Genomic DNA, 27,396 nt, shown 5'->3' with positions numbered 1-27,396 from the left:
CCTGGATTGCAGTTCCTCACGTTGACCACTTGGTGACAGTATTACACCAGGTTGGCGCATGCTCTGTTAGGATGTAAACAGTCGAGGCCGTGTCTGTGGGTCGGGGACATTTGTGTACACGTATTACGGCTGCATGGGCTGGACCGAGGAGTCAATGGGAACGGGCTAACTTAATGCTGGCTAGCATTTCAAGAAGAAACCTAGCCGCACTGGCTTGTCCTAATTTTCTATGTACGGACGTAAAGCGTTTCCGAGCGGAACTTTTTCTCTGACTAGTGGAGCTTTATCTTCGTGCATGGGAAACAGGAGACATTTACTGCTGCTGGCTGAAAACGCTTCAAGGTAAAGGATGTCTTTGCTTTTTTCTCCCCCGGGCTCGGTCTATTTACTGGAAGTTGACTTCTACTCACTAACAGACTCAAAGTTATTCCATTGTTTTTAAAGGCAATACTGTGACATTGCGCTCAAGTAATACAAATGGTTATTACTTAACTCTTCCACTCGGTTTGTCGCAGTTTTACTTCGAACTGCGGCTTGTCAGTGGTGTCGATAGTGTTTGACGCGTTTGCAGCTGGAGACTTCTTAAGACTGTGGATGTTTGTTAAAAAACCCATAAAATAAAATAAAGTAGAAGTCGCCATTTTAGCTGCAAAAGGTTAAAAAAAAACGACGTCTTCGTTTAGCTTAAGCGGATTCTCTTCTCGGTAATGCCGTGTAACTTGTGGCGCTTTCTGGAAGAGAGACTACTGTTGAATTTGATGCTAGATCCCCATTTCAGCGCTCAGCACCATCGAGCCATAAAAGGAACCTGGGCAGCAGAGGCTAACGCGCCGCTCCTCTGTTTCCTGTTTGGAGATGAGCATGTTTTACAGAGAGGGAAACATGATATGTGGAACAAGCAGAGGATTTAAACCGCTCAGCTGTGCTGCTGCTGCGGTGTTGACTGTGTCTCAAACTCAGACTGTAGACGGGGGGGAAAAAATCCAGTAAACAAGGATGTTGTGGGTGATAAACCCACCTCAGATTACCATCTTTAACGCAGCAGAGTTCTAAATATTGCACCACTGCATAAAAACCGGTGAAAGTAGTAAGAATGCAGAGCGAATGAGAAACTTCATTAAGGTCAGAGAGCAGCTGAGAGATAACTTAAAAACTGCCATGTTTGTGTTTAAGAGCTGTATTTTTATTTTCATTTACATTATTAACCTGAAAGGCATTAAAATATTTAACAAGCCACAGCAAGTCATGTGCAACAAAAAAGTGTTAGTGTTAGTTTAGCAATTCAACAAGCTGCTCTGCATTAACACATTGTGAAAAGGAGGAAGATGAGTTTCAAAAGCTGTTTTTGCTTGCAAAATATCTGTGATGTCCTGTAAAACTGATAATGCTGAGTGCTGATGAGTTACACAAAGCAATGTGCGTTTTCAAGCATGTCCTATGCAGGACTACCCTCAGAAAACCTCCTAAACCCAGTGGTAAAGGCAGTTATTGATTTAAAAAAATGTTTAAAGTTGGCAGGAAATTTGAAAATATCGCTAGATAATGTTTTGTTGGAAAACATTATTAACAATACCTAAAAAACAACTATAGTCTTCAAAAAGGGAAGCATAAAAATAACAGTTATGCTAAAAATATTTTTTTGCACTTTAGTTGATCATCCTAATTAAAGTGTCTTTTATCTGTGACTTTTCCTTTCATTCTCTGAAGTTGTTAGCGTGTTGAACGGTAAAGTCGTCTGACCTCAAAATGTGTTCACATACTGATCATACTGTGTTGCCATTGTGCTTCCAATCGTTTCACCAAAGAGACTCTTTAGCCAGTCTTTGCTATTATCACTGTTACAAGTATATAAAAAACTCTATAGTAAATACAAAATAAAAACTATGCTTAGCCTGGTGGGGGCATAACTAAAGCCTGGTGGCCCACCAGGCTTGTAATGCACTGGGCGAAGCCCTGTTATACATGGTCGTTTTATTTCTGTATCTGGAAATCCTCCATAAATTCTACCAGGGACAAACAAATCCTGGATGGGACATGTTTTGTGTTTGTGAAGCACTTTTGAATTTTGTTTCAGTAAAAAGTGTGAATAAAGCTGAAGGAGAGAGATTCCCTGGTGCCGATGATATCAGTTATCCGTGAAAGCACCTGTTGGTGACTGGAAGTCATTACTCTCCATAAGCTAAAGCTAATTGAAGATCTAGTATTATTTAGCAGTACATTGAAGCCTGGGGCCTGTATCACATGTAAACTAATGTCCAAGGATTGCCATTTTGTATTTTATTATACAATAGTTCAAGTATTACATTTCCTGCAGCAGCAACACTCGTGTGAAGATCTAGTCCATCTGTATTTCGTTTGTGAAGTTTCAGTCCCAGCAGCTGGTGAGTAAATAGTTTCTGTTCTTTGAATTCAGTCACGGTGCCTGAACTAGTTGCTTTATTAAACACTTGAGTGAGTTCCTTCTCTGTTTCTTGGCTGCTCAGGCCCAAATAGTTCTTATGCTTGCTGCAGAACTTCAGTACTTTTTCTGTTAGAGTTAGTTTGGCTGTGGCATTGGGCTTCAGGGGAAGGAGGGGGGGGAGATGCATTAAAGATCAGCTTTAAATCTTCTGTGACGTGAAGCTGCGGAGGGTTTGCTCTCCTGCTAGCTGTTCCGCACCAATTGGTTGGGCTAATAATGTGTTGAGATAGAAAGTAGTAATAACACACTTACTTTTGAGTTTATTTTATAACAAACAGGATGAAAATAGCATTTTTTAAAAACCAACATACACTTTTTGCTATCAAAACAAGTGTAAATTCTTAGTAGCTGTACATCACAGATCCTCTGTAATCCTCCTCTGGTGTTGTTCTGGTAGATGCAGTACATGTGAGCTGGTGGGTGGGGTAACACTGTACATTAGACCACAAGTGTTGCTGCCTAGTCTGATTTTATTTTGGGGCACTAGACTATCAATCCACATGATGTTAGGATTTTGTTTGTTTACACTTTTTGACACCATAGCCTATTCTGATCTACAAAGGTTTAGTCATAAGTATTAAATAGGCCTACTTATTTAATTTATTCATAATTTAGGCCTGGGACAATTTATTGCTGGACAATATTTGTCCTAGAAGTTATTGCAATTAATGATAATGTTGTTTTGAAACAATTTTCAAGTAATATAATGGCAATGGCTTTATTATAATCTGAAATATTTATAAACCTTTCATTGTTAAACCTACCACACTTTTTTAAAAAATACACTGAAGCTAATTTGTTGTAGCATGACTAAAAGTTCAAAGGTTCTAGAGGTGCAAATACTTTGAAAGGGAATTTGTGTAAAAAAAAAAAAGTATGTGCTTTTTTTAAAGGCAGGAATTCATTTTAGCTAAAACTTAAAGCAGATAAACTACTGCATAGTGGAACAAATTTTAAGAAGCTTGTCACCTGGTTTTATTAGGTGTAACCAATCAACTTTTACACATTTTCAGCAACTTAATTGACACCATTATTTACTTATGCAAAAGATTTATGCTATCATTGTTCTGGTCACTCAGAACACTTTTTTGGCCCTATTTCTAGCTCTTGTGATTGAGGAAATAAATTAGTAGAAGGATTGTTGAATCTGAAAGTAATATAATTCTTAAAGTTTAAACTTTGATTCCATTTTTTTACCGTAACAAACTAAGATGGCTATGCATGCGGTTTGAATTTCTAAAATCATAAGCCAAAGTCTAGACATTTCATTTTCTACCCCACTAAAAGGCTAGCAGTGCTTGTTGAGGAGTAGCCTTCAGCCCGACCATTGAAATGTTGATTGTACATTTGGAAAGTATGAGCTTCCCTGTGCGTGTGAAGAGAAAGGCCTTTCCACCTCACTTTGAGTGTGTTATTGTGAGCCAAGCCTGGGTTTCAGTGCTCTCACACCATGGTGTCCATTGCAGAGCCTGAGAAGGTTATTCAGGAAGAGAAATAGAATACGAAGATAGGAGTGAGTGTAGCTTAGAAGTTTTTTAATTTATACATGTAGATATAATTTCTAGCCATTTACCTGGTTTGTTTTTCAGCTAGTGTGATGCATCTGTTCAGTTATGATAAGGGAAACATTTCTGACTTCTTCCTCTGGTCTTTTTCACTTCCCCAATTGCCCTGATGTTCCATTGCTCGGACCCTCTGTAGCTTCATTAGCTATGCTCCCAGCATTTCTGGGCTCTTTCAGTTCTTTGTCGAACAAAAGCAGCAACAAACCCCGTATCCAGGATTTATGGGGAATTCCTGCTTTCATTGGCTCGGTTCACTGGACACAATATCTTTCAAGGCCAACCTTGATGCTGACATCTGACATAGTAGAACCAGAGTCTAAATTTAAAGTTGCTGCCAGGTAATTTGAAATCTTTTCAAATCCATCTACACCTAGGATACATTCACACCAGCCTTGTTTAGTTTTATCCATTTTAATCCGACTCTAGTTGGTTTGCCCAGAAAGTCCAGTTCTTTTGGGGAGGTGTGAATGTGTAATCAAACTCTGGTCCACCTACTAACCTGGGTCTCGGTTGGGTTAAAGTGAACTCTGGCGTGATTTGAATGCATATGCGAACACCAGGTAGACTGAAGACCGCTCCAAAAGCAGAAAGTGGGCTGTGGTTCAGGGCATTCTGGATAAATCTAACCAAAATAAACACCTAAGTCGAGCGTTAATGGGAGAAATGGAGACAAAGGAGAAATCTTACAACCGCTAAAATCTTGACACCATTCTGTTTTGGTCTACATTTTGTGAAGAAGGAAGTTGATCTCAGTGTCTTCTAAAGTAGTTTTTGAGTTATTTGCTTCCGTGGTTCTTGGTTCTGCCACAGATGAACAGGTTTTTCAAAGGATTTGGTTGGTTTGCCACATTGCAGTGTGAAAGAGAATGACACCAGCTGAAAATGTAGCACATTTTGGTCCTTACCTGAGCCCAGTCTACCAGACTATCAGGTGTGAAAACACCCTTACATACATAGGAAGCTGCTTTCAACTTTCTAGGTATCAGATCTGAAAGAGCCCATGTAGAGCTGTTCGTTAAGGTGAAATCTGACTCACTGACGCTGTTGGTCATCAGCGCCATAAGAAGCCACGTGGCCCGACTTTCTTTTATTTAGCTTTCAAGGAAAAAGTCCACAGACAATTCTAGTCTGACTCAGAGCACCACAAAGCTTTGGGTGGGGAAAAAATAGACACAAATTTAAGGGTTTTTACAATAAGCTATTATTCCTTATAAACAGAGTTGCTCACTGTTTCACTTTTTATGTCCTTATAAGCTGTAACTATTTAACCATTTTTAAATGAATTTGGCTCTGAATACGTGTCAGTCTGAGTTGCATCCTGAGTTGAACACTTGTGATTAGATCTCAGTTATTTGCTCTGCATGCAAATAAACATTTGGGCTAAACCACGTAGCCATTTGTCATCTAAACAAGAAAAGAGGCAATCTGCTGAATGCTTCAATACACCTAGTGAAAAAAAAACACACTTAAATTACTTAAAACCGGAATGTTCTTTGCTTCTCATCTGCTCTACCCAGTTTCTGCTGTAAGTGGAAGCAGATGTGACATTAGAGACGGTCTAAGATTTTTTTCACATAATTAATCAGCTAAAACATCTTATACCTTCAACGTTTATTAACAGACTTAAATCAATACTTACAGATTAAAAAAGAACACAACAGTAAAAATATAATGTACAATGAAAACAAATGTAAAATTACACACAAACACTTACACCACTACAGAATTAGTGTTAGCATAATCCTCCAATCATTCTAGAAGATTTTATGATTTGACATTGCACACAAGATGCCTTCCTCGGTTCATCTATATGCCATTTATTTAGTACTTGTTGATGGGAAGGATTGAACTTACTTATACGTCAGATAAAAAAAATGTGGAAGTCCTTGTGCCTTTGAGTTCATTAAAAAGTCTGTCAAAGAATTTATGTCGCTTGAACTTTCACGGATTTTTACACCTTATGACAAGATGTAAATGTTGTTAGGGTCTGTTTTCCTCTGGATATCTGGGAAAACCAATACGTTTTAGTGTGTTTCAGCTTTTCATCCACACAAAGCTCCTTATTTGTGTTTTTGTGTGCTTATGGGTAAACAGAGATTTAGGATTCCGTTACATTACTGCTTGCAGTAAATACAATGCCATCAGCTGATTGGCTAACAAAGGTTTTAGCTTTGCGCTACACTGTCCCCTGTGCATTTGGCATTTTTAAAACAACACAAATGACATATTTGTGTGAGTTTATTTGGATAAAAGGTTTTCTGAAAACAATCACGTGTGTGAGACACTATTTTTTTTAAAACTATGTCGGATGAGTTATTTGTTTTCATAAATTTGTACGTGTGTAGAAGTTTGTAGTTTTGCCGTTGAATAGACAACTTCCTATGGCTTTCTTTTGTTGCATAAAGGGTGGATATCTGGAGTTGTGGTTTTCTGCAGCTTCTTCATAATCCTCTGATTAATACCACCCCTGCTTGTCCTGTTAGTTTGAATGCATGGCAGTTTGTAGTTATGCAACACCCTTTCCATTTTCAGGTGATGCACTTAATTGTGCTCTTTTAGGTGTTTTAAACCTCAGGATATTCTTCTAACCCTCTGCAATACTGGGACTAAATTACACACGAAGATTCAGATGCTTGAACCACTTTTACATTTTATTTGTCAAAAATGTTGAAAGACATTTACGATTCTTCTTTGATTCTTATTGACTCTTAAGAATAATAGAAACATCTTATATTGACCCTTGGTGGGGAAGTTGAGGTAAAGCAGCAGCAAAGCGGCTGGCAGATGCAGATTCACACAGAGATAAAAATAAAGAGACTGAAGGGGAAATTTGCAGCAAAAAAATTGAAATGTACAGTTATTAAAAATGGCATACTCAGATTAAAAGAAATGTGTAACTGAGTATCAGAAAGTATATACAAAGTGTGCATGAACATTACTGCATTAAAAACTGTAAAAGATCATTACTGCTGCTGCTTTTTACTCAGTTTCTATTCTAGATTTGTTTCCTGTATTATGACAGCCAGGCTTTTGTTTTTCCTTTTTTTTTTTGTGAAGTACAGTTGTGTGGAATGACTATCTTGACTGTAGCACTTTGACCCGTCCTGCAAGTATGATCAGCATATGACTGCAAAACTGTTAAGTCGGCTGAATGTTTAGAAGACTGAGCGAGTAAGTGTGCGGTTTAACAAGCGTCCAAAATCCTTCTTTTGATGGATATGGAGATTTGAAAAACGGCTTTGTCATGGAAAGCGGCTGAAAAGGTTGGATTTTTGGGAGGGAAAAGCAGGTAGGAAACTTTCCTGATGTCACCTCTTTATACGCTTTTGGTCAGGGTTTGTGTGTATTTTTCAGTGGTGGTTCTGAAAAGGAAACAGATGTAAACAGTTTCTTTTATAATTCTCATGTTATGTATGTCTGTCCAGTTCTGAGGGTCGGTCAGATTACATGTTAGGATTCACACCTTTGTCGCCGTTTTTCTCCATGAGAGGGAATAATAATGTTAATCATTGCTCTGCTGTGTAAAAAAAAAAAATCTCTTTAGTAAAAGCAGGACTTGTAGTTGTTAATCTGTTGGGGGGGTTAGAATGTGTGGTTAGGAAAGTGGTTAGAATGTGTTGTTAAAGTAGCCTTAAAATGAAACCAATCCAACATCCACTGCTGACTGTCACGATTCAGTCCTGACTCATCAAACGTTTGCTGCAGCACAAGCAAGCAGTTTGAGGTATTGATTGGGAAATCAGAACATTGGCTAAAGCAGAGCGAAAGCTAAGCAGCCGCATCGATCCGTCCCGCTCTGACTGGACGACGTCTGGTTGGCATGGATCTAAGCTTAGACGGTGACTTATTGTGAGACCGAGCCCGGTGAGGTCGGAAAGTGATTATATAATAAAAAGACTCCTGTGGTCTTTCCCTGCAGGTGGCGACAGACAAGGTTGCTGGAAAGCTGAGTTCTACTCTCTCATGGGTGAAGAACTCGGTCTCCCACACCGTCAGTCAGATGGCTAGCCAGGTGGCCACGCCCACATCTCTACAGACCCCCGCCACTTCCTCCTCCACATCGCTGTCCTCACCAGCGCAGCTCAGCCCCGACGATGTGGAGCTACTGGCCAAGCTGGAGGAGCAGAACAGGTCAGTAATTTGGCTGATGCAGCTTCTTCAGTTACCTTTGCATGATGATGCAAGATGGAATTTTTTCTTTTCTTTTTTTTTTTTCAAACTGAATTTCTCTTCTCGTCCTTCACAAAAGTTGAGTCTTTCCCTTTTTTTATTTTTAAAGTACATAATTATTGTTTAGTTACGGTAGCCCATCAGGGGAGACATTGTTTACAACTTCTGTTATGTCAATAATTGGCAAAGAAAGCTTCCTCTGTGCAAAGGTTTCGAGTCAGTGTTCCTGTTATTCAGTCAGAAATGAATCAGAATTAAACTGCAGGTGAAGTTTGGGTAACATGACTCATCAGAGAAACTCAGACACACTATTACAGTTTTTATAGTAGGAATTCAAATATAATGCTTAAAACCGCCAAGAGAGTGAGTATAATTGTCTCGTCATACTTTTTATATTTTTAAGTGAATATACACAGACACAAAACAAAGTCTAGTGTAGTCCTTCAGGTATTCGCAGCATGTAGTGGGTTTTTGTTGATATGAAAGGAAAAAAAATAATATAATAATAAAAAAATAATAATAATCAAGCATTATGTCCTTAATTATTAAGTTAATTACATTACTGAACATAAGAAAACTATTACTAGTGAAGTATTGTCATCAGTCTTTTGAAGGGATATAACCTTTATGTTAGAATATGTAACTATCACAACTCCCCAGGATTATTGATCATTCATTGATTACACTGGTCAACAGCCAAAGAATTGTCTGGAGTTTTTCAACTGTTTTAGGGTCACGTTGATGAGATGAATCCAAAAATCACATTGGTTTTGCTCAATCAGGTGAACTTTCTGAACTATGGAGCAACATGAGCATCAAAATGCAGGACTTGTTCTCCCATCTGGATCGGTTTCCTGAGAATCTGGATCAATGAGTGATGAGCAGGAGGAGAGATTCCATCAGGACAGGAAAGAGACGGAGATATAATGTTCAATTTACATGTACTTACCCTGATCAGTGTTTATTATTCAGTTTACAAGAATCTAAGTTTGTAACATATAATTAATTTACTTTGTTGGAAAACATTTTTTTTTCTCCTAAAACCTTTTTTGGATGAGAAATATTAACGGAAATTAACTGATAATGTCACAAAAATATAATCAATTTAGTCAGAAGATTTAATTACTCTAGATCAGACTAGAATAAGAACCTGACCTGATTGAGAAAAATGGATGTCATTTTTGGATTCCGTGGTTCAAAATAGAAAAAAAACACAGACAACTTCCGAAAAATATTTTTTTGCAACGCAGTGTTACTAACACTGACTGGAGCAGCCATGCTGCAGGATGTGTGGTCATTCTTCGGTAATCCTCAAAGGTCTGTGATTTATGACAAACTTAATAGATAAAACTGATCTAAATTCAGTTTCACATCATAACTGCTATTAAATGGTCATAATTGTGGGGATACACGATTTATCAGCACTAACAATGATATCAGGTAATTTTTTTTACATGTTTTTTTAACATGTTGGTATCGGTCCAGTAAGTTAAAGCTGGGCCAATATTAACAAAAGAAATATTGCAGGTTAAATTGTCCTTTGTGTTTCTGGAGGAGGCTGGTCATGGGGTTTGGTTTGGTCATGTGACATTGTGCAGGACTGCAGGATGTTTAACTGAAACAGAGAAGAAATGTCAGCAGTGTGGTCATTTTTCTTTCACAATATTGAAATAACAGAAATACATATGATGCAATATTGTCACATACTGGATATCGACCATATCCAGTATGGAGGCAAAATTAGGCAAAATTAATAGCGGATATCGACATCAGCACTAGTTTTTGTATGGGTGCGTCAGGATTTAATGAAAATCTTTTGCCTCTGTCTCCTCTCAGTATTTATCAGCATCATTTCAGGTGACTTGTTAATTTGGCAAGGTTTATGTATTTATACTACATTAAAATATTCAATTTCTTGACATTTTAAAGTGAATATTCAAATACTGGATACATCTTGCTGTGCTGTCTTGTTGGCTTTGTGCTCAGAGTACCTGACACAGTCACTGTAGAAGTCTTTACCATCCCCCTCTTATCTGCACACACACCTGAATGACATCTAGCAGGTTGTGACTTGCTAACTGGAGACTAACTCTGGAAACTTTACACTACGTTTTCTTTTCTTTTTTTGTTATCAGGTTAGCCTCTCTTTTTTTTGCCTTGTAGCATTACAGCGCTTTTGATTTGAATCTGGCCTTCAGTAAGGAAAATATTCCGAGCTCATCGACTAAATAGTTCTCCTCAGTTTGTCTCATCTGACAGCTGTTGTTCAACTGGCTTTACACTGATTTACTCTGGAGTGAGAGATTGTAGATGAGATCAAATCAAATGTCAATGCCGATTATCACTTCTACAACAATGTCCTGTCTTGTTGCTGAACTGATTGGTTTTTGTAGGAAGACCAATAACTTGTTGCACACTCCCAAAGGCCACATCACAGCATGCTAAGTGGTGTATGCATGGTATCACCAAGGGTGTGTGTGGTAAATTGAGAACATTGTTGTGGCCTGCTGATTCGGTCATTGTTCACATTGAATTAATAGACTGTTAGAGGATGACGCAATGGCCTTCTGTTGCCAGCTCTGGGAATTCTTTCTCCGTTGAACCTTTCATCCATGGCTGAGCAATGTGTGTGTGAGAGTAGAAGCATCTATTTCGGCACAAGTGTGTCACTCACTCTTATTGTTGAGGGTTTGTTCGCTTGCTCACTGTAAAATCCATCACAATGATTGTCCAGCCAAATAAGTTTTTCTTGGATACGTTTCTTCTTTTGGGTGGACAGATTATTGCCTGTATGATTCCTTCAGAGTAGCATGCTTTTAAGTGAAAAATTAGCATTTTAGCTAGTAGTGGGACACAGTTAAATGCAGGGTCTGTAATTTATTAATCGTATAGTATTGACAAAATGACCAATATTTTCAATTTTTAAAACAAATCAGCTAAATTATTGAATAAACAGACATATGAGCTCAACAATAAAGGTATTTGTTGTTTTAATTTGTTGCTTAGGTTATTCAACCACCACACTGATGCAAAGTGCAATACTAACATTCATCTTTCCAGAGTTTTAGGAACTCCTGATCATTCATGGAACGTCTGTAGAAATGTGGACTATGGACGCTGACATTAGCATGCTGCTGCTACATGCTTTGCATTGAGATGCTATTTTAGGCTTGAATAGCTTCACTGATAGGCTAACTCCTTTCAGCAAAACTAGAACACAACAGTAGACTTGTCCAGTCAGATCAATTTCTGTGGCAAAAATTAAGTCCCAGGAAAAGCAGCTTCATTGTCCATCGTTGTTTGCGAATATCGCTTGTGTGTCACATTTACGGGAGTACCAGCAACACATGAATGAATGCAAAAGTTCCTGCTGTAATTTTCATATGTTGAAAAAAGAAAAAAATTGCTATTAATTGTGGTAAAAACATTTTAACGCATTAAAATCTAATTAATTACTTAATCGAAATTAACTCGATAAAGCTTAATTATAGCTTGTTTGTTCCTGCATCCAGCTAACTGAGCTAAGCTATAGCCACATGCTAACAGTAAAATCTTTTCGTCATCAAGGAACTTTGAAACCAGCTACAGCAACTACAGTGAGGACTTTGGTATTGGTGTTCAAATCAGAGATACTGCAGCTGCTTAACGCAGGTTTGTGTGCTTGGTGAGGCCTTTGGACCTGGCAGAACAGATAAAGGGTATTGAGCTTCGTCCTGTCCTGCCACAAGAACAACAGTATCCAGCACTCATTAGTGCGCTGTCTAAGTCCAGATGTGTCAGCTTTGAAGAAATCCCAAAGCAATGAGGAGAAAATTATGAGTTTATCTTGGTAAGGTGGTCTTACTTCAAGTTATACTGATTTAAAATGCAGAAAATGGGAGTGGAGATTAAATTAAAGGTTAAAGTATCTTATTTATCATGTGGGTAGAAGTATAATTAAAAATTGGTGTTTATTTGCTGTATCTCTTGCTTGATCATTATTAGTCCACAATACTTATTTCATCTTCTGACTGTTTGACTTGTGGTGAATTATTAGCAGAGCTCGTAGGAGGTTCAGGTTCAACTATAAAATGCAGTTTATGAATTTTTCTACAAAGTGTAAACTCCTCCAGTCTCTGACTTAGGTATTCTGTCTCACTCTGTCCGTAATGTAGTATTTTCTGCTCAGTTCGTTCTCCTACATGACCTGAATTTGTCTGGAACCCTCAGCCATTCTGGGACAGCACTCACAGGCTGCACTGGAAAGTCCTCAGACTTTTGTTTTTTTTCTTTTTTCCAAGATCAGGTGTCAGAGTGTTTGTTTCTATGTCATGGTTTGAAGTTGGGTCTCCTGTTCTCCACATGCTGTTCCTAGATCAGTAACTGCTGCAGTAAACATGAGGCATTCAGTCAATTTCTGAAGACGCAGATCAAACTCTAGTTGTCTTCAAAAAAACTTGCAACCTCTTTCCTTCTTTACTGACATATGAGCTCAACTACAGGTTCAATACTGGAACGTATTGAACCTTGAATCTGAATCTGATTGTTGTTTACATTAAGTAAGAAGAGTAGTTTGTATGAATCAAGCATGTGGTCAACCTCTACTTATGATTACACGCTGCCTGGCTGTTGGACTGTTTTCCCACTGAATCCTATCTGGGCATCTCTTGAAATTCTTTACTAATTACTAATTGGCTGATGTGTTTGCAGCTCATCCAACTTTGACACAGTGAGTTATTTTAAACCTGCAGAGCTGCCCTGCTGAACACTCAGTGGCTTGTAAATAAACAGTTCTGACTTAAAATGTTTCCATCGTTGATGTGAACACAAGATCCAGTTTGCGTTGTCTTCCTTTCGCTTTGCAAGTTACCTGAGACTAATTTTAGAAACGTCAGGTTTATTGCTGCTTCCCTGCAGTGTCTGGTTTTACTTGGTAGGGTGGAGAATCGCAAAGTAGCTTTATACTTTATTTTTGTCACAATAAAACCTCTTGCTCAAGTAAATTTCTGTTCACTAAGCAAGGTTTCCCCCAGAAAACTTGCTAAGCCTGATGGTTGGGCAGTCATTCATCCAGCAGCCTGTCGTGATTTTGAGTTGAAAAATGTTTAAAGTTGACAAGAAATTTGAAAATATCATTTGATAATTTCGTGTTATTAAAATATTGGCGGACTAATACCTGAATACCAACTATAAAGTCTTAAAAGGATGCAAACATTTAAAAAAGACTGAAAGAAATAAGCAATGCTTAGCCTGGTAGGGTCACAAGTAAAGCCTGGTGGCTGACCAGGCTTATAATACCCTGACTAAGCATATACAAAGATATTTCCATTTGCCATATTAGTTCCTTGATTTTCCAGTGGCACGTCAACAAGTCACTTGTTGCTCTTACTGCTGATGTACCTTGAAGATATTTCTCTAAGTTAAAATATGTAAAAGTATAAATGCTCACATTCCAAATATGTCCTTGTTTTAGACAGCTTTTGAATGCTCAAAACACTTAATCGGAGTAATTGTGATCCTTTATTATCAAAATAAACGTCAACTAATTAAGTAATTAATTAATCGTGAACTGGCTTATACAGCCTCAGGAAAGGACATTTTTTGAAAAGAATAATACAGTAAGAGCAGTAATTAATCCAAAAGTGTACAAACAATATATACATTTTGCCTTTAAGACAAAAAAATGAACCTTTTTTGTCTATATGTTCTACCCAGAAGTCCTCAAGTGAAAGTTTTAGCTTCACCTGCTTCACATTCTGTAAAACACAAGAAAAGGGAAAAATAATTGAGCATCTTTTGCTATTAGTTGGTTAAATAAAAAAATAATCACCAAATTAGTCCAACATTGTGTTGATGTTAAGTCGAGCAGAAAGAGCTTGGCTTTTCAAATGTTGATGGTAGAAATATTTATATATGTTTTAGAAAATGTTTATTTTCTTGTTCATGAAATAAATTGGAATTGTATTTTTGTATACTACTAATATTGTATAAAATAAGCTTAAGCTGTTAAATGAAAAGTATGCAGATTCTTTTTATCCATTTAATCATCAAAATAACCAACTAAAATATTAAATTCAGATCAGTTTATTTATGTAGCTCCAATTCACAACAAACGTCGTCTCAAGGCACCTTACAAAAAAGTCACTTCAGTTCAATCATTTATGGATTCCACCTGATCGTATTTGTCAAACCCTGCAACAGTATAGATAACAATAATAAATAATGCTCAGTTTCAGGCCTAATTGATAACATACATCTCCATATTTTTAATTCTAGACTTCTGGAGACGGACAGCAAGTCTCTGCGCTCCATGAACGGCTCCCGGAGAAACAGCGGCTCCTCCCTGGTGTCCAGCTCCTCGGCCTCCTCCAACCTGTCCCACCTGGAGGAGGACACCTGGATCCTGTGGGGACGGATTGTCAACGAGTGGGAGGAGGTGCGCAAGAAGAAGGAGAAGCAGCTGAAGGTGAGGCTGGTGCGTTGGTGCCGAAGAGCGCTTACTGAGACACGCCTGCAGAACACCTCACCAAGGTGTCCTTTCATCCAAACTGCTGTCATTGACAACGGGTGGAGCATGTACAAGTGTGTGAGAGGTGGAACACACAGCTACTGTCACCACCAAGGGAGTAGATGTGACCATAAAATTGCACCAGTATAAATAGCAAAAATAAACTTGGATAATAGAAAGAAGACAATTTTGAAATAAGTCTTTTTTTTGTTTGCTATAAAGTTTTTGCGCTAAGATGACATGGTTGTTCAGCTATAACAAAGTAGAATAAAATTGTATTTCCCAAAACGGCAATGGAAACACTTTTTACTTCACATGAGTCACGTTGGAAAAAAATTAAGTTACTTTGATAGTATTTTTGCACCATTAAAAAAATAAGTAAACACATAAAAATGTTACTACTGTCAAAAACCACAAGGACGACAACAGGAAGTAGTAGAAGGATAATGGTTTACTGTTGTTTTTTTTCTAACAATGTGCCGCTGGCTCCACCAGAGCTCTCACATCATCACACAGTTCATAGGAAGTTGTGTGTCATTTTGGTGTGTTGAATCCATAGCTCCTCTGTAAAATTGGCAACTAAAATGTCCCCAAAATGCCCAATACGTAGTCGCTCCCAAGTAGGCGGGGCTTGTTGCTCCAACCCTGAATAAGACACTGACCTCTCTTCTGATTGGCTTATAGATGATGAGCTCTTGCACCATAGCTGAATTCTGGATTTCTCATATCACTGTTTGCATCCGTCGCTTCCACAATTTTTAATGACTTTAACATGAACAATCTTATTGACGTGTGGTTTTAATTTAATTTCTCATTTAATGGAAACACCACCTTGCAAAACTGTTTTTTTTTTTTTGGGGGGGGGGTTTACAGCAGCAGCATATAGACAAAGATTTGTGCATATTTGTAATGGAAACGCTACTGCTGTGTTCTGCTGCCTCTGATTTCTCTCTCTGAGGCTGCGAACGAGTTTCCCTGTCGCTCTAACTTATAAATACACATACAAAACAGCTCACGTAAGAGTGTGTGTAAACAGAAATCCTGTACAGCGTTCCAGGATTGCTTAGTTGCTCCTTGTCAAAGCAACTAAGCAGCTGCCATCCTGTCTGGCACACAACCACAAAGGAGAGATCCTGTGTGTTTGATGGACAATCCAGTAACACGGAGGATGATAACTCTCACTGCTTCTTAGGTGTGAAAACGTAGTTATTGACGTGAAACTTTATGGAAATGAAGGTTGGTGGTGATTTAGCTTTGAAACTAGAATTTATTTGGAAGCTGTTGCTAGTGTATCTACTACTAACTGTAAGCCTTGCTTTGAAGCTGAAACAGGACACCTGCTGTGCATCACTATGTCAGCCAGTGCCGCAGCTGTAATATGCTGCCAAAATTCTTCTCCTCACTCTTCCATTAGTGGAACAAGACATAGATTTTCTCACCTGAGTTCTGGATCTCTGCAGCTCCTACAGTTACCATGTGCCTATTGGCTGTTTCTGTGATCAGTGCTCTTCTAATCTATGGTTAGCTTAGATCACAGGTGTCAAACTCCAGTCCTCAAGGGCCGCTGTCCTGCAGTTTTTAGATGTTCCACAGGTACAAAACGCTGGAATGAAATGACTTAATTACCTCCTCCTTGTGCAAATCAGTTCTCCAAAGCCTTGCTAATGACCTAATTATTCTATTCAGGTGTGGTGCAGCAGAGGCACATCTAAACGTTGCAGGACACCGGCCCTTGAGGACTGGACTTTGACACCCCTGGCTTAGATGGATGTTCTTGTCTCAACTAATTTAAATGGGGTCATTTGCAGTGTTTCAGGAAGCCCTAATCATTCATGTGGACTGTGGACGCCGACATCAGCGTCTCTGCTTGTAGCATTGAGATGCTATTTTAGGCTTAAATACCTTTGCTGATTCAAGTTAATGCCTTAAAGACCCAGGTCCAAAAGCTAATGCATTAAGAATAGAGTGGTTGTAAAATTAGCTAATACACAAAAATACTGTTGCAAAGCACCATTTTTGATTTAAAACAATATACTGTAAAGAAAGGAAAAGAATCTCCTGATGTTTGCTGTTGCTCTAAACTCCACAACACCGTCCACATCTCAGCTGTGTGGTCTCTCTTGTGATGCACATGCATTTTTGCTGACATTTACCATCTCGCCCTGTGCCAGACACCACAAAAGCTCAGACTGTTGCAGTGTTTACTACAGTCAGAGATAATTTGTCAGGCTATCTCCGTCCCGGCTGACCCTGCAGCGTTGCCCCTGAACTTGTTATTTCAGTTCCTGACATTTTGATGCTAATTTTAGCGGGCTTGTTTTTACAGTAACTCTCTGCAGCCCTATGATAATTATGTTCCATGTGACTGTCGATAGTGCTTTGATTTAAACCCCAGGCCCAAAGTGGTCTTCAGTGTAAATGTTGACCAAGAATGTTTTATCTGGTCACAGATTTAGCATAGCAGGAGAGACGCTTACAGCCGCCGTAGGAGCAGGTATTTCTCTTTTTTGTCATTCTGCATATAAATATTGAAGCAACACAAAATATTCCACTAACAAAGTAGTTAGTGGAACTACTTTGTCCTTCCACTAATTGTGTTGTTATGCAATCCAGTAGATGAAGCAATCAATAAACTGAAATAAGGCAGGGATATTATTCAGACAGGCTGATTCCTCCTCAGAACTGCAGCTTTCTTCCTCTTGGCTTCCAGAAAAATTCAGCGGTTGTTGTGTGAAGGGAGGAACTTTGGTTATTCTGAACTTGTCAGCAAAATCTTAACTGTGGTACTGTTGGTAACATTTTTAACATTTACATTAAATCTACTGCTGTTTAAACGGAAGCCTGTTGAGTAGGCATGAGCTGGTTAAAGGTATTGAGGAATTGCAAGGTTTGAAGCAGATACAGTCTCCAAACTGCAAAAAATATTTTAACATGCAGGTTAAAGTTCTTATAATGCCAGAGAAAGTTCTAGAGTTACCAGAGTTATTTTCTGGTTTGGCAGAGCATAGATTAAAGCGTTGCCGCCCCTTACCAGGTAAAAGCTAAAAAACTTACTGGAAATTGCCCAATCAGGAATCATCCATCCTCCACTGCAGAAGTAGAGGTTTGAAGCTGAACAAGGCTTCGTTCACTTCCTTTGCTAAAACTACAGTCAGACTATAATTTTAAAACGGAGTAAAAAATCGATGTCATCGTCCGCAATTTCTACTGTTAGCTGATTGGCCTGGTAGAAATCCTACCAGAGGAATCCATGTCAATGGCAGAAAACCCAGACGGATCCCCACTAGGTCACGTTGGCATGTGAGAGGTTAACAACAGTCATTCCACTTTTGCCAACTTAGCTACTTTGTCGTTACATTTTCTGACTTTTCAGACAAAAAAAATAAACGGTATCAGTCACAATAGGAATTGACAGGTCAAGCTTTTTAAAGATTAGTGATTGGTGATTGGCCAGAAAACTGCATGGGATGCCCCTCCACCCTCACCCCAACTGTTACTGCACACTGCCTATCAGCTAGCTTAAGGAATGCTACAATACTCTCCACAGTGAAGACATATTTGGACATATCTAAAATAATAAACCAGCTAATATAAACTAGTTTGACTCTGGAAAAGGTGTGTGAAATTGAAAACTGTATCAGTCGAACCCAAGCAAGACATGTCAAAGGTAGTATTAGTACACCTCTAATAATATTACATTATTTTGCAATTAATTGTTACTTTTATGTTTTAAATAAAAGCAATTAGGTCAGATTGTTTTATTGTACTCTCGTAAGTTCAGGTTTTAAAATATTGATTGTATTTGAGTGCTGCTTATTATTTAGTGTGAAGAGCGGGCAGAAAGCAGCTTTTGTTGAACAGTCGACATGAAGACGCCCCTTATTCCGTCACAGAACAAAGCACAGATTGTCTCAAGGGGAGAGGGAACCCCCCTGCTGAACGCCTGGGTGGAGGAGGGGGGTAGACAGACCTCTGCTCCAGATGTGCCCTGGGCTCACCAGATGCACACACACACACACACCCACTTGACCATTATGTGTTGTCATCACTGCAGGAAAGAGCATCGCTCCCTGTCAGCACAGGAAATTGCTTCATCAACTTGTATCAGTAGTAATATACAGAAACAAATTACTTTAGAACGCTTCATTGGAAAGATTGGGTTTGGTAGTGGTTACACGGTTACTATGGGATACAGACAAAAACCTAAATCATATGAGCAAACTCTTGGCTTATTGCTGTTATGAGAAACGTCAGCTTTCTTTCTCCATTATCTTACATTAAATTACTCTTCTGCAGTTCCCCTTATCTGCATTCACATGTGAAAATACGGCTCCCGAATGTGCATTTAAAATGAAGCTATTTAATGTATTTAAAATGAAGCTAAACTAACAACAGCTTTTACACGACTCATGGGTTTCCTGATGGAAAGATTTGAAAAGTGCACGCCTCAGCCAAATGAACCGAGTCCTCGGCTCTCTTTATTACTACAGTCAGAATAATAAACAGTGCAGCAGGGAAACGAAACCTTGTCAGGGTTCAGAGCGCCCACTGCAGGTGTGGGGTCACTTAGATTCCTCTGAAGGGAGCCGCTTCTTCAGAGAAATGGACTTGGCTCTCTTTGTTCAGAAGCAGTCCATTTATTTCAGTGAATTGTTCTATGTTTCTACATGGAATATTTATGATTTTTAGTAATACAACAGTCGTAGTGAAAATCACAAAATAACTGCTGTAGAGCTGCAGAGATCAAACATTTGTGCCTGATTTTCAGTCAACCTTTTTTTTAAGCTTTAACCTTCACATACAGTGTATATTCACTAAGATGGGTACAGCATTTAAACCTTTTGTTCTAGCACCATGGCTGAATAAAAACAGGGTTTTACACACCGCTAGCGAGACTAGCTTTGCTAAAACAGCAATTCACTTTAATTCTAACGTGGCACCAATTCACAACAAATGTTATCTTGAGACACTTTATAAAAAGATTATTTCAATTCAATCATACATAAATTATAAAATTTATCATCAAACAGTGCAATAAAGCTCAATTAATTATTCAAAGTAGTTTTAAAAAAGAGTAATTGAAGAAAGTGAAGAAAGGTTTTAATTTTGTCGTCCAGCAGCCTAAACCTTTAACTTCATGGCTACAGGAATGACTCAGGATTACTTTGGCCAGTCTAACAGCAATATCCATGTATATTTCAGAGAATGTAGATTCTTGCCCTTATAGTTCTGTGCTCATGTTTTCAAAGAATCCTAAGACTCCTAAATGATGACATTTTAGGCAAATTTGTAGAATTTCTGGAGTCCTAAGATTTTTCTTAGAATTTTACCTCTGTAAGATAAAAAAAAGCTATTCCCAAACTCCTTGGTCCTAAAAGAGCTCCTAATGTGACAAAATGTCCGGAGTAGTGGGGAAACCTGCCACACTCTATTCATCCTTCCTGTTGTCTGCTGAAAATGTCACTCTTACATGTTGAGTGAAACCTTAGACATGTCTCGAAGTCGTAGATCATGGAATTTCTTGTTCTTGTGCTTCCTCTGACTTTATTTTGAACATATGTGCTGATATTAAAAGTAGCTTTATGTCTTCTTCCTTCACTAGCATCGTCCACACTGATGAGTGCTTGGGATTAGTTTGTAGGTTTAGATACGGATACTTTACTGTCCAATAACCTCAACATAAAAAAAAATAATTTTTTGTTGTTGTTGTTGTCTTCCTGCAGGATCTCGTAAGAAAAGGCATTCCCCACCACTTCCGGGCAATAGTGTGGCAGCTGTTGTGTAACGCCCAGAACATGCCCATCAAAGATCAGTACTCAGAACTTCTAAAGATGACGTCGCCGTGCGAGAAGCTCATACGCAGAGACATCGCTCGCACCTATCCTGAACACGAGTTCTTCAAAGAGAAAGACAGCCTGGGCCAGGAAGTGCTCTTCAATGTCATGAAGGTACAGCTGCTTCTCACTCCAACAGCAATCTGAAACATAAAAAAACCTATTCAGAGAATATTTACTGACTTTTTGGTCAATTAGGCCTATTCTCTGGTGGATCGCGAGGTTGGCTACTGTCAAGGAAGTGCGTTCATTGTGGGTTTGCTGCTCATGCAGGTAATGACGCTACTGAAAAACATATCCGTAAAATACCTTTGCAGTCAACGAAGATTCCCGCAGGTGTTACTCCATTTAATCTTGTTTTGTTCCAGATGCCAGAGGAGGAGGCCTTCTGTGTGTTTGTGAAGCTCATGCAGGACTACAGGCTGCGCGAGCTCTTCAAGCCCAGCATGGCCGAGCTGGGACTGTGCATGTATCAGTTTGAGAGCATGATCCAGGTAGGCACTTCATCTGGAGTTACAGAGAGAGAATGCTCTGGAGAAATCTACTGTATGGATTGAATGATTTTTGTGGATTTCCAGGAGCAGCTCCCGGAGCTGCACATGCATTTCCAGGCTCAGAGCTTCCACACCTCCATGTACGCCTCCTCCTGGTTCCTCACCATCTTCCTCACCTCCTACCCCTTACCTGTAGCCACCAGGATTTTCGATATCTTCATGTGTGAGGTTAGTTAAAAGGAGCAGCTACCCACTTTCAATAAGAAATGCTATTTGTTGATGTCAGTCAGTTTACTGACTTTCTTTTATTCTTGAGAAAGTAATTTTCGCAAAACTTTTTTTGCATTAGACTTAAAACTAACGCAACTTTCAAAACAGCTTCACTGAAAAAGCATGTTAAATAAGGTTAATATGAAAAGAAAAGTAACATGTTAGTGCCACCTGCTGGACTTGCAAAGACAGTGTGGTCTGATTAAGTTCTTTTAAAACAATAATAACATCTGTATCGGTTCAGATATTGGAAAAATAATTCTAGTCTAATTCTATGCTTTGTGCTCTGAGCGACGTCATACTTCAATATTTATTTTATATTATATTTAGAATTTGCATTGTTCTTTCTGAACAGTTTGAAATGTTTGACAAAGGTAGTCAACCTATTGTTTTTTTTTATCAGTTTCAGATTCTGTTATTTATTTTACATTGGCTGTAAAATAAATAGCTCTGACTGAACAAATGAAAGTTGTGCTGTTTTTACATGTTTGACCAATCTTGTGAATCTATTGGTGTATTTATGTGTGCTATACTGGTACAGAGTTATGAAAAAAGAAAAGAAACATTTTAAATTAATTCGGCTGTTTTTCTGTATCGGATCGTATCGGCTAATGCTAAACCTCAGATATCGGTATCGGAAGTGAAATAAAGCGGATCGGTACGTTACTGGTTCTCAGCAGGCTGAGCTTCCCGCTCTGATTCCTGCTGATCTGTCCTCAGGGTTTGGAGATTGTTTTCCGTGTGGGGCTGGCCATCCTGCAGATGAACCAGGCTGAGCTGATCCAGCTCGACATGGAGGGAATGTTACAGGTATACACCGTCACTCTTTACTCAGCTGGCTCAGGTTTCATTGCAATTTGCACTTTGTTTCCTGGAAGGAAGCTCCGCCACACCCAGTTAATTGATACATGTGTCCTATGTGGATATGGCAGCTGTGGGTGGAACTCTGGGAAGTTAGACAGCAGTTTACCAAACAGCAGGTTGCACAGTTAATCTGCTTCTCTTACTTTTCTTCCCATTTCAGCACTTCCAAAAGGTCATCCCACATCAGTTTGAGAGCGGACCAGATAAGGTCATCCAGGCTGCCTATCAAGTTAAATACAACGCCAAGAAAATGAAGAAGTAAGCCCTGCTGCCTTCTTTTAAACTGAACTCATCTTCTTTTATAATCCAGTTAGATTAGAATATTAAAAGCTCTTTATTTATTTCCAAATATCCAGTGCTGTATTGTCTTATTAGACCAGTCCAATTTATTAGGTATTTTTGTCTTTTCTTTTCCAGGTTAGAGAAGGAATACACTACAATCAAAACAAAAGAGATGGAAGAACAGGTGGAGATAAAGGTGTGTGTGTACTTTTAATGCACTGAGGAACCTCTAATCAGAAATGTAGTACAGTATTTTTTTTCACATGCGTGACTGCTGCAGTTTTTCTCTGAACAGGCGTGTGTAAAACGTCATTGGGTAACAATCCCTGATGCTGCTAGATTTTTGTTACTTGACATCAAGTGAGACGGAGGCAGCAATGGAGTAGAAATAAGAAATATTGCCACCTGCTGGTGTGAGTTAGCATCAGTTAAGCCCAATGGTTTTGAGCATTGTTTGTGAAAAGTTTGCAATAAACTCACAATGATGCATTAGCACAAAAAATGCTGTAATCTTTAGGATTTTCTTGAATTTCTAGAATCAACTAGAAACTAGAAAGAGAGTAAAGAGGAGCGACAAAAGCAAATGAGTTGGATTAGCAGTGCTTGCCAACAACTGATGGTGACATCCAGGACATGTTACTGTAAAATATCACGTCTACCGACTTTACATTGAGCTGATAGTATCCTGTAACAGCCTCATGTTGTTGTTGTCACACAGCAACAATGCATTCGGTCAGAGGCCTCTTCAGATTCACAGTCAGATTGACTGCTACTGGAAATCCTTCCTCATTGAAGATGCTTGACATTTGATTTCCCTTTGGAATTAATCAAGTATTTTTGAATTTGAATGTGGACTTGTTGTTCATATTTACTGTGTGCTCCATGTGCAGATGTCACATGCTTTCCCCTGTTTTCCCTGCTTTCCTTGTGCATGCCACAAAGCAGCCAATAGTAGCCTTCCTTAATTCCAGACATCAGAAAAGTTGCATTTGTAGTCATATGGGACTTCTCCTGACACACAGATACGGGTTTCTGTTCAGCGGTTATGGAAAGCCAGTGATACCAGGATGCCAGACAGATATAATGACCAAAATAACAATCTTCCCCTGTAAAAGCATGTTATTATCGTACTGCAGAGAATAATGGAAGCAGGTGGCGAGCCTAAATTATCCCACACAGGAATGTCAACTCGGCAAACTACGAGAAAACACTTGACTTGGAGTTTCAGTTTAAAGTGTTTTTTTGTGTGTTCTATGACTTTGTATTTTTATACAAAGTCGTAAATGCCTTGTTGCTGAGAGGTGCTATACAAATAAAATGTGATTGAATGATTGATTAATCGCGTGAAAAGTTTGCAGTTGTGCGAAATAAACCAATTTTGATACGGTCAAAATAATACCTCATCCTAGCACCAAAACTTTATATTGGAAAAGGAGTTTGGTTTTTTTTCTTCCAAAAGTGTCATGTTTCCATTAAGCAATTTTATTTTCAAATTATATGGTCAATGGGAACAGAGCTATTGGTCTTCTGCTTAGCAACACTGAAACATTTAGGTTGTGATGTGATAGAATTGTAATGATAGAGGGGTGCGAATAGATTTGTTAGATGCTGTATCGTCATGTCTCAAAACCAAAGGTGAACATTTGTGTTTATCAGCCTTTTGGAACTACTGACATGGAAATCATGCAAGAAAATTAATTTATCTACCAAAATGTTGCTGCCACTGTTAGAAGTCAGAAGTCTGTTGCTGTGGCTAATGAGTTCATCCTTTGTGTATATTTTGTTTTTCAGAGATTACGGACAGAGAATAGGCTCCTGAAACAGAGGATAGACACACTAGAAAAAGTGAGTTCACCACAGAAACACATACTTCTTTTTTCACACCAGTTCAACTCTAATCCATGGTTTTCCCAGACGTCATGCATCCCTCCTAACAATGGAGCCATTTCTCGCACTAACTCGCCGGACTTACACATACGGGAAGCTGCCTGCTTTTAGGGTAACTTATTGAGTTGAAAAGCGGATTTCCTGATCCATAAAATCAAGTCAGAGGACGTTGAATTTCATCTCCAGGTCACCATGGTAACGGTCTCTAAAGTGCAGGTTTTTTTCCTCAAAAAAAAAAAAAAGAAAAAGAAAAAAACCGGTGAGCATCTCCCCGGATGTTGCTGACTGGAGAGACTGTGTGTAGCAGATGTGGAATGTGAATGACGACGCTTGGTGTTGGCGAGGGCTGGAAGCACTGCATGCTGGGTAATCGGCATGCTGTCAGACTGAGTTCTGCTGCTGCACCATGCATGAGGTCTGGTGTGGATAACAGGAGCGTCTGCTGGGCTGCTGCTTCAGCACTGAGCTCCGGGCGAGGCATTTTGACTTTTTAAACTCGTAACTAACCGAAGACTTTAAGAAAAAAAAAACTTGGATGAGATGTTTCTGCTCACTTAAACCAACCTGTATCTGCTTACTGTAGGTATTTGTAGCTTTCTTCCCTGTCAGCTTTAACCACGTCCAAAGCTTTTTGTTTGCAGAACCACTTATTTCCTCACTTTGTCACCAGCTTAGCTCCACTTTATTTCACCACACCTGCAATGTTCCTTTTCTACCTGATGGTTCAGCTACTAAACAATGGAGAGAAAATGAACATTGCATTTCTTCTTTGAAGCAATCAGTTGTTCTTTTGTGTGCTTTAACTGTCCTTTGGATTGTCTCTCTCCCTCTGTCTCTGTTGATATTTCTGTTTTGTAGGAAAGTGCTTCCTTGGCAGATAGATTGATTCAGGTATATTCCTTTATTTTTCTATCCATCTCAGCCCTTCCCTTCCCTTATCTTTCTCTTTCTGTTTTTCACTGCATGCTTACTTTAGCTAAATCCTAGACCAATCAGAATCTGATGAACTCTAATGAATAAAGAACTACATCACATGGCAACTGATAACATTGTTTATCCAGTGCATGAAACTCCACATTATGGCATGTTGGACAAAATGAAAGGATCACAGCTTAGCACAGCTAAGGGTTAATGTAAATCACAGTTGCCAGCGTTCAAACGAGCATAAAAACCCATTCCCACCTCTTGTCTGATTCGCCCACCCATTCCGCTTTTTCCGTTTCACTTCCTGTCGTGCTCATCCCACCCCTCCTCGGTTGCTTATGTCCAAAGGGACAAGTGACTCGAGCCCAAGAGGCAGAGGAGAACTACCTGGTCAAGCGGGAGCTAACCACGGTCAAACAGCAGAGCGAGGAGGCCACTGCTCAGCTGGAGCGGGCCAGGAAAACCATCAGGCAGCTTCAGCAGCAGCCACAAGCGGTAAGCAGGGGGACGGAAAAACCTCGCATGGCAGGACGCTGCGCGTAGCGTTAGAGGCGGCGTACAGCTCAGATCTGGGTGTGAGGTTTGGGTTTAAGCTTTCAGATAACTGCCTTTTTTCCTTTTTTTTTTTTTTTAAAGATGAATGTGGTTTGGAAACAACTGGAGGTTCAGATAACAGAAATTTTGTCATGTTCAAAAGTCTAGAGAAGAGACCTTCATACATGTTCTGCACACACTTATCATTCATCATAAGATCTGTAAAAAACACAAATTATTTATTAGTTCATGGAGTTTATCTTCCTGATAATGTTTCTTAGTGCAACTTGTCTATTACCATAATTTCCTGACTATTGAACACACCTGAATATTCAGCTCTGGAAAAAAATGGAGACCACTTAAAATGATTGGTTCCTCTAATTTTACTCTTCATAGGTATATGTTTAGTAAAATGAACATTGTTCTATGAACTTCTGACAACATGTCTCTGAAATTCCAAGTAAAGATTTAGTATTTATTTGCAGAAAATGAGAAATGGTCAAAATAACAAAAAAGATGCTTTCAGACCTCAAATAATACAAAGAAAACAAGTTCATATTCATTTAGAAACAACAATACTAATGTTTTAACTCAGGAAGAGTTCAGCAATCAATATTTGGCGGAATAACTAGGAGGTCTTCAGTGTAATTCAGTGCAGTGGTCTCTTCATTTTTTCCAGAGTTGTACGCCACACCCACTGACTTTGGGGAAAAAAGCACATGTCTGTAGGCTGGTACAAAGGAGTATTAGAGCCAGGCTAAGAAAAAAATCTAATAAATCTACAAGACAAAAAGTCCTAATATCAGATTGAAGTCACACGACAAAAAAGTCATATCACGAGAATAAAGTTGTAACTATACAAGAAAAAAACCTTAATATTAGAATAATGAAGAAGTAATTGTATAATAACTAACACAAAAATAACAAAAAATCAAATCAGAAATGTTGAGCATCTTGTTAAGTTATAATGTAGTATTGTACAAATAGGAAATACTTTATCTTTTAACACATCAGATTCAAATGATTTCCAGTAGCAGGACTTTGGAATGAGTGTTTATTTTTAAGAATGAATCACAGACTTCACAACTTGTCACATCTTGATAACTATCAAAGCTTTGCTCTCAGTAAAATGACTTTTTTTTTGGTAATTTTACGACTTTCTTCTGGTAACAATATGACGTTGTTCTCACAATTTAAAAAAAATAAAAAATCTTTTTGTCTGTCTTAAGGTCGCAAATGTAACATGAGATATTTAACTTTTGATAAAATATATACCGGTAAATTCTTATACAGTACCACGGCTGCTTAAGAAGAAGAATACAGTAACCTACCAAGAAAAGTCATGAGGAAAATTTGTTCTTGAATTTGTGTTGTCCTGCATCATAACAGCAATCCAATTTTTCAAAACCAAAACTTGGCGGCTCTTAGAAATGACAGTAAACCTAGTCGCTTAACACTCATTCAGAAACTTTGATTCGGCTGCTTGAGTTGCCTTTTTACCCCCCAAAAAACATTTTTAACCAAATTTAGCATATAATACTGAATAAAAGTATTCAAACCTTTTCACAATTTTGTCACATTACAACTTTAATAGATGTTGGGGGGGATTTTATATGACACGCCA

General features: G+C 38.7%; 1 protein-coding gene across 5 annotated transcripts in view; it reads left to right on the top strand.

The window, feature by feature from the left end:
* evi5b (ecotropic viral integration site 5b) overlaps window positions 1–27,396 on the top strand; it is a 47,736-nt gene that overhangs the window by 2,928 nt on the left and 17,412 nt on the right. The window contains exons 1-13 of one of the 5 annotated variants that reach the window (XM_028027593.1): window positions 118–342; window positions 7,946–8,157; window positions 14,452–14,641; window positions 20,407–20,631; window positions 20,716–20,790; window positions 20,886–21,011; window positions 21,096–21,239; window positions 22,002–22,091; window positions 22,306–22,403; window positions 22,563–22,623; window positions 24,219–24,272; window positions 25,173–25,205; window positions 25,587–25,733. In XM_028027593.1, the coding sequence (XP_027883394.1) occupies window positions 8,027–8,157; window positions 14,452–14,641; window positions 20,407–20,631; window positions 20,716–20,790; window positions 20,886–21,011; window positions 21,096–21,239; window positions 22,002–22,091; window positions 22,306–22,403; window positions 22,563–22,623; window positions 24,219–24,272; window positions 25,173–25,205; window positions 25,587–25,733 (1,374 nt within the window). In that variant the 5' untranslated portion in view covers window positions 118–342; window positions 7,946–8,026. Of the gene's footprint in view, window positions 1–117; window positions 343–7,159; window positions 7,316–7,945; window positions 8,158–11,891; window positions 12,026–14,451; window positions 14,642–20,406; window positions 20,632–20,715; window positions 20,791–20,885; window positions 21,012–21,095; window positions 21,240–22,001; window positions 22,092–22,305; window positions 22,404–22,562; window positions 22,624–24,218; window positions 24,273–25,172; window positions 25,206–25,586; window positions 25,734–27,396 lie in introns of those variants that run through there. The other 4 variants (XM_028027594.1, XM_028027592.1, XM_028027596.1 and 1 more) reach the window with 4 other exon arrangements.

Source organism: Xiphophorus couchianus, chromosome 9 (genome assembly GCF_001444195.1).
Source record: "Xiphophorus couchianus chromosome 9, X_couchianus-1.0, whole genome shotgun sequence".
Taxonomy (NCBI): Eukaryota; Metazoa; Chordata; class Actinopteri; order Cyprinodontiformes; family Poeciliidae; genus Xiphophorus; species Xiphophorus couchianus.
The sequence above is the reverse complement of the archived record's forward strand: the minus strand, read 5'-3'. Positions and strand labels throughout refer to the sequence as shown.